General features: G+C 49.3%; 1 protein-coding gene across 1 annotated transcript in view; it reads left to right on the plus strand.

The window, feature by feature from the left end:
* Positions 1-761: 761 nt before the first annotated feature.
* EGFR (epidermal growth factor receptor) overlaps positions 762-13425 on the plus strand; it is a 159403-nt gene continuing 146739 nt past the window's right edge. The window contains 1 exon segment of the mRNA XM_032476368.1: positions 762-979. Coding sequence (XP_032332259.1) covers positions 892-979 — 88 coding nt within the window. The 5' untranslated portion in view covers positions 762-891.

Here is a 13425-nt window from a genome sequence, read left to right on the forward strand (position 1 = left end):
CCCGTTTGACTTACCGCGTGGTGGTTGGGCAGTGGGCATGGGGCACCTAGGCCGTGTCTGTGTTAAATCTTTATTCTAAGCGCTTGACTTTATTTAGAGTGATTTACCGCACAAATCTGCTTTCCAAGCATCCCTGACTGGTTCCAGGCAGATGAAACGCGGCGGGCTCCTTCGATGCCCACGCATTCATTCAAAAACTTTTGCCCAAGGCCCGCCTCTGTGCCAAGAGTTGGGTGTCCTTATTTCAGCCGATTTCCAGGATCCTTGAAAGGAGCCTCGAATGTGAGGGCGCATCTTAGAAACCAGGGGCCCACCCCAGCCCGGCTGCGAACGCCTTGGCCACCCTCTGGCCCCCTCACTGGGATCCCGGGGTGCTCGGAGGCGTTGGAATAAACCGGTGGCTCACCCCTCTGTGCCATTCTCCGGCCCTGGGCCTGAGGGTCGGCCACTTTGCCCGAAGGTGGCACAAGCTTGCTCCGCAAATTGGAGGAAGAGGGGAAGCGGGAATCCCGGGGCAACCGTCGCCGGGCAGAGGCGGGGCCCCCGAGCCCGGCCGGCGCGTCCGCGGGGACCCGCGCGGGGAGCGCCGCCGCTGTCCGCCGCCCCGAGTCCTGGCGGCCGGCGCTCCTCCCGCCGCGCCCGGCTCCGCCCCTCCTCCCGGGCCCTCCCCCCCCCGGGCCCTCCCCCTCCCCCGGCAGCCCGGCCTCCCCGCGCCCCCGCCCCCGCGAGCTAGACGTCCGGGCGGCCGGCGCCGCGCGCAGCCTCCGCCCCGGCTCGGTGCGCACGCCCGCCGGCCCCCGCGCGAGAGCCCTCGCCCGCCGCCGCGTCCCCCCGCCGGGTCCCCGCCGTCCCCGCCCCGCGTCCCGCGCACGGAGTGCGGAGCCCCGCGCGATGCGGCGCTCCGGGGCGGGCCGCGCCGCGCTACTGGCGCTGCTGGCCGCGCACTTCCAGGCGAGTCCGGCGCTGGAGGAGAAGAAAGGTAAGGGCGCCCGCGCCGCCGTCCTGGCCCCCGCCCCGGGGCCGCCGGGCCGGGCCGGGCCGGGCCGGGCCGGGCCGGGCCGCGGAGGGACGGGCGCCCCGGTTCCGGGCCGGCGGGCGGGGGCGCCCGGAGCGCGCTGTCCCCTCCGATCGCCTGCCCTCCGCGGGGCGGCCCGGCCCGGCGGAGCCCTCGGGGCGCGGGGCGCGGGCCCGCGGGGTCCTTCCCGCCCCTTCGGACCCACGGGACGGGAACAGCGCGGCCCCGCGCCCCGCGCCCCGGGCCCGGCTCCCCCGACCCCGCGAGCCCTCCTCCCGGGCTCCAGCCACCTGTGCTGCGGGGCGGGGGGGGGCGGAGGTCGCCCCTCTTCGGCACGAGGGGGCGGGCCACATCGCCCCTCCGCGGCTCCCCCGCCGCCCTGAGCGGCCCCGGCCGTCCGCGCCCCTCGGGTGGGTGGGCTCCCATCAGGGGCGCTTCCCGGGGCTCCCGGGACCGCCCCCGCCTGCAGCCCTTTGGCCGCGTGTCCCGGCTTCGCGGTGTGTGTTTTGCGGGGGTGGGGGGGACAGGGCGGTGGGACCGCCGTGGGGGGGGGGGGACAGCCAGGTCCCAGTGCGAACGCCCCAGGGCACAACCCCTCCTGGCCGGATCCGCACGGCTTCAAAATAAGGCTCACAGCAAGCTTTCCAACTCGAAATCCAGAGCCTTTCTCTGGGATGTGTCTTTTAGCTTTTAGAAGAATTTGATGTTAGGCCAACCAAAATATTAAACTTAATTAAAACAAAACAAAAAAAAAAAGGATTGATGTCCATGGTTCACGTGTGCCAAATGTCCAGACCAAACATGAGCGAGTCTGGCTTCGTGACTACCGACCATAAACCCACTTGACATGAGAAACATGCCTCGGAAGGTTTAATTGCACAATTTCAAGATCGAGCAGCCGGGTTCCGAGCGTCAGGTCTGTACTTGCAGTTGAGGTCATTGGCACAGGGAGCTGGGTTTGATGCTGAGTGCGTTTGCTGGGGTGGGGGCGGGGGGAGCGCGAAGGCATAAAGGTGGTTCCCAAACTTTGTTGCAAATTGGAATCCCTTGGGATTTGAAACGAAACAGAAACCGGTGTCTGGCTCCAACCCCCCCCCCCCTCGCCTCCCACCTACTTTCTAATTCCATTGGTCTGGGGTGAGACTTGACCATCTGGATTTTTTTTTAAAAAGCTGTCCTCAGGTCGTTCGGTCGGGCAGCCAGGTTTGGGAATTACTGGCAACAGAGAAGAGGCTGGTAAAATCTCAGGAAGGCTCACCTGCCAATGTAAAGACTGTCTTTTGGAACGTCTGGAGTTTTAACAATCTTGCAAAATATGGGAGAGAGGAGGTGGGGGATGGTTTCAGTAATAAGGGGTCAGTCTTTTTGCTGAAAGTTTGTCCTCCCCGGAGTCAGACGGGCTCCCCTGTGCCTTGCTGGGAGCCGGGGAGGCTGTGGTCCTGCTCCCGAATCACCTGGCAACAGGTGGCAGAGGGACCCCATCCTTGTTTTAAATTAAACCCTTGGAGCGCCTCCAGAGATCCCTTTTCTCACGTCAGAAATGTCCCCCGCCTTTTGCTGTTTCGCCTGCAAACACTGCCATTACTGCTTGGAGATTTGTTTCTAAGAAAAATATAAATACCACTTAATTTGCCTGTTAGTCCTCCATTTGTTTAAAACAGAATGCTCCTGAATAGAATAGTGAGAGGAGGCAAGCGAATGCCATTCGGGTGAAGTTACATAAAGAGACTGAGATGTAAGGGGCGGATTGGTGACACGAAGTATTAAAGGTATTGATCGGAGTCGGTCAGTTTTATTCCAAAACGTCATCCTTTTAGAGAGATTTGTTCGGTTCTAAGAGATGGAACGGCTGTCCTTCCTGCATGTGTCCCGTCTGTCACTGCTCTAAGTGTCCTTTTTAGCCCTTCTGCCAACAGATCGAGGAGGGTACTCCTGTGTACGGGGACACTGGGGTACAGAGAAGTGAGGTGACTTTCCCTCAGCCAGCGAGAGGCAGGGTCCGAGTCCAAGCTCAGACCGTCTGGCCTCAGAGCCTCCCCACAACCACCTGACTGCACTGTCTCGTGTGAGTTCTGCTTTTTGGAGAGTCCTGGGGTGGGTGGGTGGGAGGTGTGAGCGCCTGATGTCAGATGCTGGCGGGGAGGCAGGGGACCGGGGATGGGAAACCTCCCTGCCCGGTGGTCTGGACTCCTGCTCCCAGTTCCTCAGGACGTGCCTTTGGTGGGGGAGTTAAGTCACCAAGCCAGCCACGATCTTGGAGATGGCTGGAGGGAGGTCGAGCAAGCCCCTTGCCCTTGCAAAACAGAAAATGCTGCTCTGGAAGCCATCCGGATAGTATTCCAAGGAGGGCATCAGGGATCCTCAGCCCAGCCCACCTGCCTCTGGGGACATGCTTGGTTCAGCAGATCTGGCTGTGTCGAGAGGGACAGACTCGGGGAGATCGGATCTGAGGAAACCCTCCCCGTACTGGCCTGGAAGCCAGGAGGCCTGTGTGCTCATCCCAGCTCTGGGTGAAGCTGGACATGTCCCTCACCAGCTCCAGGCTCTGCGTCCTCATTTCTCAATTCAGCGAGTATTTACTGAGTCTCTAGAATGTGCCAGACATTGTGAGTTAAAAGGAGCAGGGTCAACAAAAGCTTAATGGTTTCTATTGCTGTTTGCAGTGTGGTTCTTTAAGCCACTGGTTAAGTGTCAGTAAATTGCCATCCAGACCTGAAAAGGGACCAGGGTCTGTGTGTCTGTTGTGTGTCCACACCCGTGTAGTTCCGTCCAGCGGGAACCTACTGGTGGCTTCCATCAGCTTGGGGCTGCCATGTCAAGCTTCGTATATTCAGTTTCATAGTCCATAAACTTTCAGAAACTTACCCTGAAGTTTGCAAATGCCGATCGCCAGAATCCTTTGTGCTACGTAATCAGCCTTGATCCACGTGACGGCCCTAACGTGTTTTGAAATGTTTTCAGAGGTGGTGTCAGTAAAGGGGAAGGATTCTGCCGTGTTTAAAAAGAAAACACTCTTTTGTTTTTCCTTTGATCTGAGCTTCGGGACCAGCAGCTAATGTCTGAAGCTTTTTGGACGGGGGACAGCAAGCCAGCTAAGACAGCCCCACGCTGGTGCCCCAATCCCTGCTCTGGGGGTGATCAGCATGTTGGGGACACTCGGCATATTGAAGGACACCTGGGGTACTCAGTTCTGCCCCTCAGATCTGTGCTGAGCAAATCCCATTTTGTTTCCTTCTGTCGCTTGTGGACATTTGAAATGATGCTAAGAAGCATTTTGGCTCTCAGCTAATTATCACTGCTTTTTTTTTTTTAATTTTTATTTTTATTGAGTTATAGTCAGTTTACAGTGTTGTCTCAATTTCCAGTGCAGAGCCCAATTTTTCAGTTATACATGAACATGCGTATATTCAGTGTCACATTTTTTTCACTGTGAGCTACCACAAAATCTTGTATATATTTCCCCGTGCTCTACAGTAAAATCTTGTTTATCTGTTCTACATATTACAGCTTTATTTTTGAGCCATCAGCGCACACAGAATAGAACTCACACCTTAGCTTCTTTGCATAGATCATTGTCATCTGCCTCAGAGCTTCTGCCCATACCTTCTTTTCCATCTTCCTCCTGAAAGACTGTCTTTTCTAAGAAAATTCCAACAGTTGTGTCTTTGCATGACACCTAAGGATCGTCTGCTGTCCGGCCCACGGGCAGGAGCCTGAAGTCGGGCAAGGATCCAGGCTTTGAGTCTGATGTCAGATAACCGGTTTGACTGAAATTTTCACTTTTTTCACACTCATCAGGTCCAAGCTTCCTTCTCGCTCGTTTAGATGGACACATTTGCTCAGTTGTCCAGAAAGTTCCCGGAGCCAGCTGGGGCGGGAGGGGTGGCTGGGGCCAGCGAGCAGTGGTGACTTGTTTATTTGGCCCTGTTAGGAGCTCAGCACTGGACCTGACATTTTAATCTCTGAAGACACTGAAGTTATATGATATCAAATGTCTGGCGCTGTTGCCAGAGCATCTGTGAATTGCATTTACCGAAAATAAGTTTAACTCCTACCCGCTTAAGAAAGTGGGCTGTGAAAGCTGGAGTGTGGGGTAGAATTTCCTTCTTTGCTCCACCTTCCATCCCGTTGTGGTGGGTTCTCATGGAAAGACCCCGAGGCCGAGTATCTTTCCTTTTCTCCTTTTGTTTTAACATTTTTGTTTTATTGAGTTGCAGTCAGTTGACGATGTTGTGGCAATTTACAGCGTAGAGCACAATTTTCCAGTTATACGTGAACATACGTGTATTCATTGTCGCATTCTTTTTTGCCGGGAGCTGCCCCAAGATCTTGAATATATTTCCCTGTGCTCTACAGGATAATCTTGTCTATCTAGTCTACCTCCTTTCTGAATCTATCTGGACCTTGTCATTACCAAGAGTCTCGAATAGCAGTTGAGGGGACTGACGGTTAGATGAGAATGTTTGTCCACAGTCCTCGATGCAGCCGCACATGGACCTGTTACTACTGGACCAGCAACCCAGGCTTGATTCAGTGTAAATAATTTCGTTCATTAACCAGTAGTGTTCTTCCAGCAAATACAAGGACACGTGTTACTACCTGTTGCAACTTTAGCTTTAATTTGCAATTTTTTTCCTGTACGTTCGAGCCATGGTGCGCGACTTGTGCCGTTCCGTCCACATTTTGACCTCTAGGAATGAACCTGACTCTGTACATGCCCTTAAGTGTCTGGACGTCGAGGCGGGGAAGAGAGATCTGTAGATAACAAGGCAAGGAAGCAATGATGGATTCCGGAGAGGGAGAAGAAGTCTTCTGGAATTGGTCTTTGCTTTGAGTTCTGCCTGGGCAGGGCGCCGGGTACAGCCCCAGATGGGAGCCTGCGGAGAGCTGGGGGGGCTACCCTGGAGAGCGAAGGGCACCCCAGTAGAAGTACCAGTGGTAGCGGAGCTCTGAAGGGCACTGGTTATTTGGTGTGATGTGTGATGGGGAGAGAGGGGCGGGTGGTCAGCCTGCAGTCCACAGACAGCTATGTGTGACGGGAGGGTCCCCGTGGACTTTTAAGCTGGGACCCGGCATGATGTGTTCGGTGCTTCAGAATGAAGGCTCTTAGCAGCAGCGTGGGGAATGGGTCATCGAGGCCACAGGGGACCTCGGGGAGATCGGTGACTCCTGCAGGGAGAAATGAAGCAGCAGCCGTGAGGATGCAGAAAAAGTGACTCGGGCTGGGGTAGAGCTGATGGCTAATTACATGCACTGAGTATAAGAAATGGACGCTCCTGGGGTGACGTGCAGACTTCTGACTTGGGAGCCTGGACAGATACGCATCCATTCACGGAGGCCGGAAATGCTCCAGGAGGAGTGGGGTCAGTTGGCGGGGGAATTTGCAGGGCTCAGTTGGAAAAGCCCAAGGGCAGGGCGGCCTTGGGTTTGAGATGTGGTTTCTAATGCACCTGTTGCCTTTTGCCATCGAGCAACTCGCCCCAGCCAGGGTCGTGCTCACGTGTCACCATCCACACTGAGCCTGGCTGGGTCCTAAACCACCGGCTGCTTTTCGGACTGGGCTGCGTGGCTATTAGCAGCCTGGTAGGTGTGGTGATCAGCAGCTGATGTGTGATAATGTGCATACATGTCCCTGGGGAATCATACTTGTATGCTGATCCTCAGATGGGGATCCTCCATTTCTTACTTAAGACAGCGTCAGATTGCTTGCCTTTGTACATCGGGGACTGAACCAAAAAGACTAGGATGTGACTTCTTTTTAAAAAAAAAAAAAAAAAAAGTAGCTTTTGAACCTTGAATGTACCATAGGATCACCGAGGAGCTTCTGAACAAAAGGATGTTTTGCTGCAGCCCGGACGGTCTGAATCAGGACTTCTGGAGGATGGAGGAGGGGCACATGGACTTTTTAAAACTCCCTGATGAATGGATTAAGTGGTGTGCATTTTGCTTGTGGCAGAGAAGAAATTTTTCACCTCTTTGACAAAGAAAAAAAAAAAACCTCTGGAACTGTTAATTTCATCTACTTTTGATTAATTTCAGATGAATGACAGAAATGCAAAAAGGTGGTCATTGAAGCTTTCATTGTATCTCCTGTGGGTTTTTAAGGTACTGATTTTAAATATGAGTCTGTTCTCTGACCCTTACTCTGGCTCCCTGCTCATTTCATGAGCTTCCTCAGGATCCAGGACCAGTTTTATCTTCCTTAGTAAATGAGTCTCAAAGTTGCATTTTTTTTTCATGAATTTGTACATGAAAAGTCCACTACAGTGGCTCTCGGAGGATGCTCCAAGACACCAGTCGCAGCTCCTGGAACTGGATGGAAATGCGCATCCCTGAATCCCCAGTTCTGGGTCCTGACACACTGGGTCGGGTGTCAGGGGTCGGGCCACCATCTGCCGCTCACCAGGGTTCGAGAACTGACAACAGGCTTCGTGCGGCTCGTTCGTGCTGGGCTCTGCACGTGCACCCGAGCTGATCTTGTCCTGAAAGGTCATGCATTTTATTTTGCAGGGCTGAGCAGGGAGACGGATGCACAGAGTTCACCATCTCATCATAGATGTGACTGGGGGTGGCTTGTGTCTCTGTGACTGCGTAGTGTCTTAAAAAGAGCACATTTAGCTGGACCTCAAAAAAATGAGGGGTTTTGCCCGGTCTCCACGGGAAAGGAAAGGAGAGAGAAGTCACGGGGGGGCGGGTGCTTCTGCAGGGCTCGCCCTGGCCAGTCATTCCATAAATGCAGAGGCTAAGGCTTAAGTATTTCCTTCTTTGTCTTCTAAATGACCGTAAGGAAACGTACAACGTCGAAAGTAAAGTGCCTGAGAGATGACACGTTTTATGCTTAAAAATTAGAATGGTCATTTGGCCATTTGTTGAAAAAGTAATCAGATGTGTGAAGGCTTGAGCTCGAGTCTGGGTTACAGTTGAGAGTTTTAACATTCTCCCCATTAGCATGATTTGTAGTGAATTAAAAAAAAAAAAAGACTTCGTCAGACCCTTTATTTAACTCCTACTAAAGAAAGCAAAGAGAGAATGAAAAAAAAAATCTAATAATTCTAGACACAATAAATACTTTGAATCACAATGAACTCTGAAAATCTCTCAGATGAATTGAGTGCTGCCCACTTGTGAATTAGGAGACTTCTGTTTCCCGATTCACTGTTGAAAACTGCCCGGGTTTACCTGTTCGCTCGCAGAGGTCATTTGCAGACGATCAGGGGATGAAATATAGCTGTTGACACTTTTACTCCGGGTTTTGGAGAAAAATGGATGCACTGCATGTCGCCTTTCCAGCGTGACAAACTGACGTTTGTATGCAGAAAAACTCTGCATGTGTTCGTTTCTTTGTCCCTTACTCCTAAATTTGTCACTGCTTTAGTGTCTGGAATAGTAACAGATCATCTCTTGAATCTGTGCAGGTCCTGAAGGACAGGCAGATTTGTGCTCAGAAAACTTCTTACAATTGTAAATGGAATTTCAGAAAGTTTTGCAAAAATACATATATTTTAATATCAAAAATCGGATTTCATTTATTTGCCAGCAAACGCTGAATACTTGAAAACCGTAGGAGGATTTCATTGCAATACTTTTTGCATTTACACAGGATCTCCTGGTTCCGTCATATCTGTCAGAAGCCATCACAGATGGTTAAAATTGTGCTGAGCAAGATAAATTAAATGATTTTAAGTTTGTTCTAGTACTAACTTGCAAGATCCTTTTTTCCCCTTTACTAATATATATTTGAACATAATCTTAGAGAGTTAAATTTTTTTCATCTTTTACAAGGAAAAAAAACCTCGAACTCTCAAGTTCATCTACCTTTGATTAATTTCAGCTGAATGACAGAAAAGCAAAAAGGTGGTCATTGAAGCATTTACTGTATCACCTGTGGGGTTTTGAGGTATTGACTTTAAATATGAGGCCTTTGGAAACTTTTTCTAAGCTTTGATTTGCTACAAAGTTCGCGCAGAGTCAGAAACGTTTCCTTGTAGCTACTTCCTGGTTCGTTTCTCTGTCCATTTCCTGGTTCTTCAGTAGACTTTCTGCATGGAACGTATTTATGAGTGAGCACAACGTCGTCCCTTAATCTGTCCTTCCTCCTGCTTCTTTCTGTCCTTCCTTCTTTTCTTTCTTTTTTTTGGGGGGGGCAGGGGGAGCTGTTATGAATAAACCTTTGCAGAGAAAGAAAATTTTGACCAAAGACATATAATAACAAACTTTGACAAGTGACTGCAAAGATACACTGTATAACTTTTTGAAGTTAGAAAGTGTCAAAGACATTCCGTGTTTATGATCATCTTTGATGCAAATAAGCATATTTGCTTATCATTCCTTGAGAAGCAGTGCTGCTGAAAATCTTTCTTCGTTTGGAGTTTAGTGTGTTTTTTTCCCCAATAATCTGTTGTCAGTCACAGGAGGAGAGCACAGGTTAGAATCCAGCTTCCCTGTGTCGACTTCTGTGAAATAAACTGGATGGTTCCAAGGCGCCTGCCAACTGAAAATATCCATGAAATGAAAAGCAAATCTAAGTGCATGCAAGATGCCTATTTAAGCAAGTCGATAATAAGCACACAGTCTCTATAATTTAGATGCAAACACATTGATGTCATAATAATAACACCACCTTGCCTTTGTAGAGCACTTCACAGTTTACACAATGCCTTAATATCCATCTTTCCGGGCCTCCTAACAACCCCACGGGATGGAGATAATTACCCACGTTTGAAGATGAGGGGCCCAGGCTCTCTGTGATTCTGCGGTTTGCCCCGGTCACGGGGCAGGTGGACAATGATGTGCCGGGAGCTTTTCCGGCTTTACAACACCCTGTCCTTGACGCCAGCATCACATGTCCCCCAGACTCTCCTGACTCCTCCTTTGAGATGTCATTGGGTTTTTTAGCTATGATTGATGCCTCGTACCATTTTCAGTCCTATTTTGTGAATCAAAAAATGAACAAAATATTCCTCAACACTTCTGTTCTACTTCTGTTACTGGTATTAAATAACCCCTTCCAATTTCTGCTCGGTTTTCTTCCTTTCCCACTTTTCCTCCTGTTATAACAACGTTTTTTTAAGAGTTGTCTCATATATATTATAATTTCATAACCCATAGGCAATGAATTTATGAGCCTTGAAAACATTTACTTTAGAAGTTGCAAATGCATAATTCTACTTTAAAGAGTTGTGCACTGAATGTAAATCTGTCAGATCTATAAATACCTGAAGGAAAAGAAAGAGGGGGCAAGGGAGCACTTGGGTAAGTTAGCGATGCCTGTGGCAAAACGTGATAATGCAGTTCTGTTCCAGAGTCACCCCTGTGATTTATTTTTTTTAACTTCTTTTTATTGAGTTATAGTCAGTTTACAATGTTGTGTCAATTTCCAGTGTCGAGCACAATTTTCCAGTGATACGTGAACATGCGTATATTCATTGTCGCATTCTTTTTTGCTGTGAGCTGCCACAAGATCTTGTATGTATTTCCCTGTGCTCTACAGGATAATCTTGTTTATCTGTTCTGTGATTTAAATAAAGCACACACTGCAGTTCATGGGGGCGTATAAAAGCTATTACGAAGGGAGACGCGCTTAACAAACAGTGTGCGCGCCACGATTGCGTGTTCTCTCCATCACACCCTTTGTATGAAGCCATTCTGCCTGGAATGATCCTTGGAAGCATTGACTTTAGGGAGAGATCATTGTCCTTATTACAGAAATGAAAATGTTTCGCTTGGAGGGGTTTTGCTGGTTGAATGGATGGAACGTGGGACATGGCCGTGGGCGGGTCTCTCGCTGATGGAGAGACACCTGCTTTCCTGAAAGAAATCCCAGATACGGTGTTCATTCTCCTCCGTTATGAAGGAAAGAACCAAGAACCTTTTTTTGTTGTTGTTATTTTTTCCTAACAGTGGAAACTTTCCAGTATTCTAGCAGAAATACCCCCCAAAGCATATTTACATTTCAAAATTATCAAGTGAAATGGGCCAGAGTTCTACATAGAAGTTGAATGGTTGCTCCTCACTGACCACGTGGGCATTGGGCACATCACTGAGACAATGTGTAACTTTTTTTTTTATTCTAACAAAATGTTCACAGCCATTTTATTAACCATAGTCAAACACTGGAAACAAGACAAATGGCCATCAACAGGCAACGGACAAACTGATACTCTTATGCAATAGAACATTACCCAGCAATTGACGCATGAACTGCTTTTTCAGTCAGTATTGTGTGCAGATCTCATATTTACAATGCTGAGTGGAAAAAGCAAAAAAAAAAATGCATATAATGTGAATCGGTGGATACAGATTTATAGAAGATGGAAAACAAGTCTCAGGTAGAAATAAGCAAAATTTATGTAGAAGACTAACAAAAAAGTTAAGTAAAAAATTCTTTCGGTTTAGAACATTTTAAATAAATACATTCTTTTATTTATTTATTGAGTTATAGTCAGTTTATAATGCTGTGTCAAATTCCAGTGCAGAGCACCATTTTTCAGTTGTATGTGAATATGCATATATTCACTGTCACTTTTTTTTTTTTTCGCTGTGAGCTTAAATACATTTCTTGATAACTTGTGGGTTAGAGAAATTGTGACGGAGATTTTTCCAAAATTAGAACTAAACGATTCCAAAAAACAAAATATCCAGTCATTTAGATGTACCAGAATCATCGTAATGAGAAAGGTTTAACCTGAAATGTTTATATCTGAAAAACAGAATGGCTGAACATTCTAAAAGACAAAAGTCTCCATTTTTAACGCGGAAAAAAAAGCAATGGAATAAACCTGGATAAGCAGGAAGATGCTAATAAGAAGAAAACCTTTTAATTGGCCCCAAATAGGTAGAACATGTAACTTTTGATGCCTGTGATGGGTTCCCTGGTGTGTCGACTTCAGGGCCACTTCATTAACTGAGCTGAGTCTTGCAAAAGTTACTTGGGCAAAAGACATGCCATTTCACCTTCAATCAGCAAAACCTGCCCAGCCAAGGCAGAGCAGAAAGTGAAGAAACTTGGTGACACGGGACGGCGTACAGAGTCCGTCAGGCGCAGTTGCTCCCTTTTCCATTTCACTTTTGGCCTCTAGACACTCATTTCTTGTTGAAATGCAAAAGTCCGTGATGCGCCTGGTTTGGGGGAGACGCAGTAAGGGAGGAGGTCCCGGGTGGATGGAAGACTTGGGTGGTTAATTCAAGTGGTTAATTGTTCTTAAAAGTCAGGGCTCGAAAAGCCAGGTTTTTAGATTGTTGAGCAACGGCTATGAAATATCATAATGTTGCCCAGTTACAAAAACAAAACATTGAGACGACAGACAGCCAGGGAAATAAGTTGTCAGAAGTTCAAGTCTGAACCATCCTGGGAGCCAATGAGAACGGGGTGTTTGGAGCCACGGTCGGGACAGTTGCCAGCAGTGAGTTTTTCTCTTCAAGTTTTGAGGATTCCTTTTTTTTTTTTTTTCCCCTCCTTGGACTGCATTATGGGAAGAGGTCAGGCTTTGTTCCTCTTCCAGCCTTGCATGCTGTCATCAAGGTGCCAAGGGGGAGGTGGCCGGCGGTGGCCAGCGCAGGTGAAGCTCTGTGCTGGTCTGTTGCGGCTGCCTGCAGGCTGGTGGCTTCTGCACACCACGTGCGGGGTGCATTTTTAATTAAAAGAGAACCAGTGGGGGCCACATCGTGTGGTAACAGTGCGTGGTCCTGATCTCATGACCCTCACACACCCTCTTCCCAGGATGCTCCGTCAAGACGCTAAGTTTAGGACTAGCTTCAAAAGTAACAGATGATCATTAATTCATACCCAGTGGTTTTGAAAGGAGACATCCAGCTCCCTGCCAGCTCAGCCAGCAGCACCTCAGAGATGGAGAGAGGATGGAATTGTGGAGTTGGTCCCTGTCTGAGGAGGCAGCCGTGGGGCGTGCGGGCAGTTCCATGCGCCTCTCGGGAAAGCGTGTCTGCAGATGGGTTTCCTTCCAGAGTCTGATCCTTTGCAGTTCCGTTCTGCATAGAGCTTCCCGTGTCCCCACCTCTGCTTCCTGGCGTGGCCCCGACGGCTCTGGGTGGGGATCCCCGTGCATCACCTCCTGCCGCGCATGGGCAGCGGGGACATGTCTTGTGGGGCAGGTGACACACGTGACCGCTGCCCTCCTGCCCCTGCACTGGCAACTCCCACTCCATCTGCCCCCCAAATGTCCTGCCCTCTGTGGTTGGGGTCATTTTGCCGCAGATGCTTCTAGTCAGTCATCAATGATCCACCCTGCTAGTTAGTATAGAATCAATTCTCCTGGAGAATCCATGTCCCTTCCTATTGTTTTTGGCTGTAAAGCGGAATGTGTTATGTCATGTATTAAAATTAAGTGGAGAAAATGTCCCGGGGTTTCTTGACTCAGAGAAAGAAAGAGGATGCTTCCTCTGCCTGGAACTGA

Source organism: Camelus ferus, unplaced genomic scaffold (assembly GCF_009834535.1).
Source record: "Camelus ferus isolate YT-003-E unplaced genomic scaffold, BCGSAC_Cfer_1.0 contig534, whole genome shotgun sequence".
NCBI lineage: Eukaryota > Metazoa > Chordata > Mammalia > Artiodactyla > Camelidae > Camelus > Camelus ferus.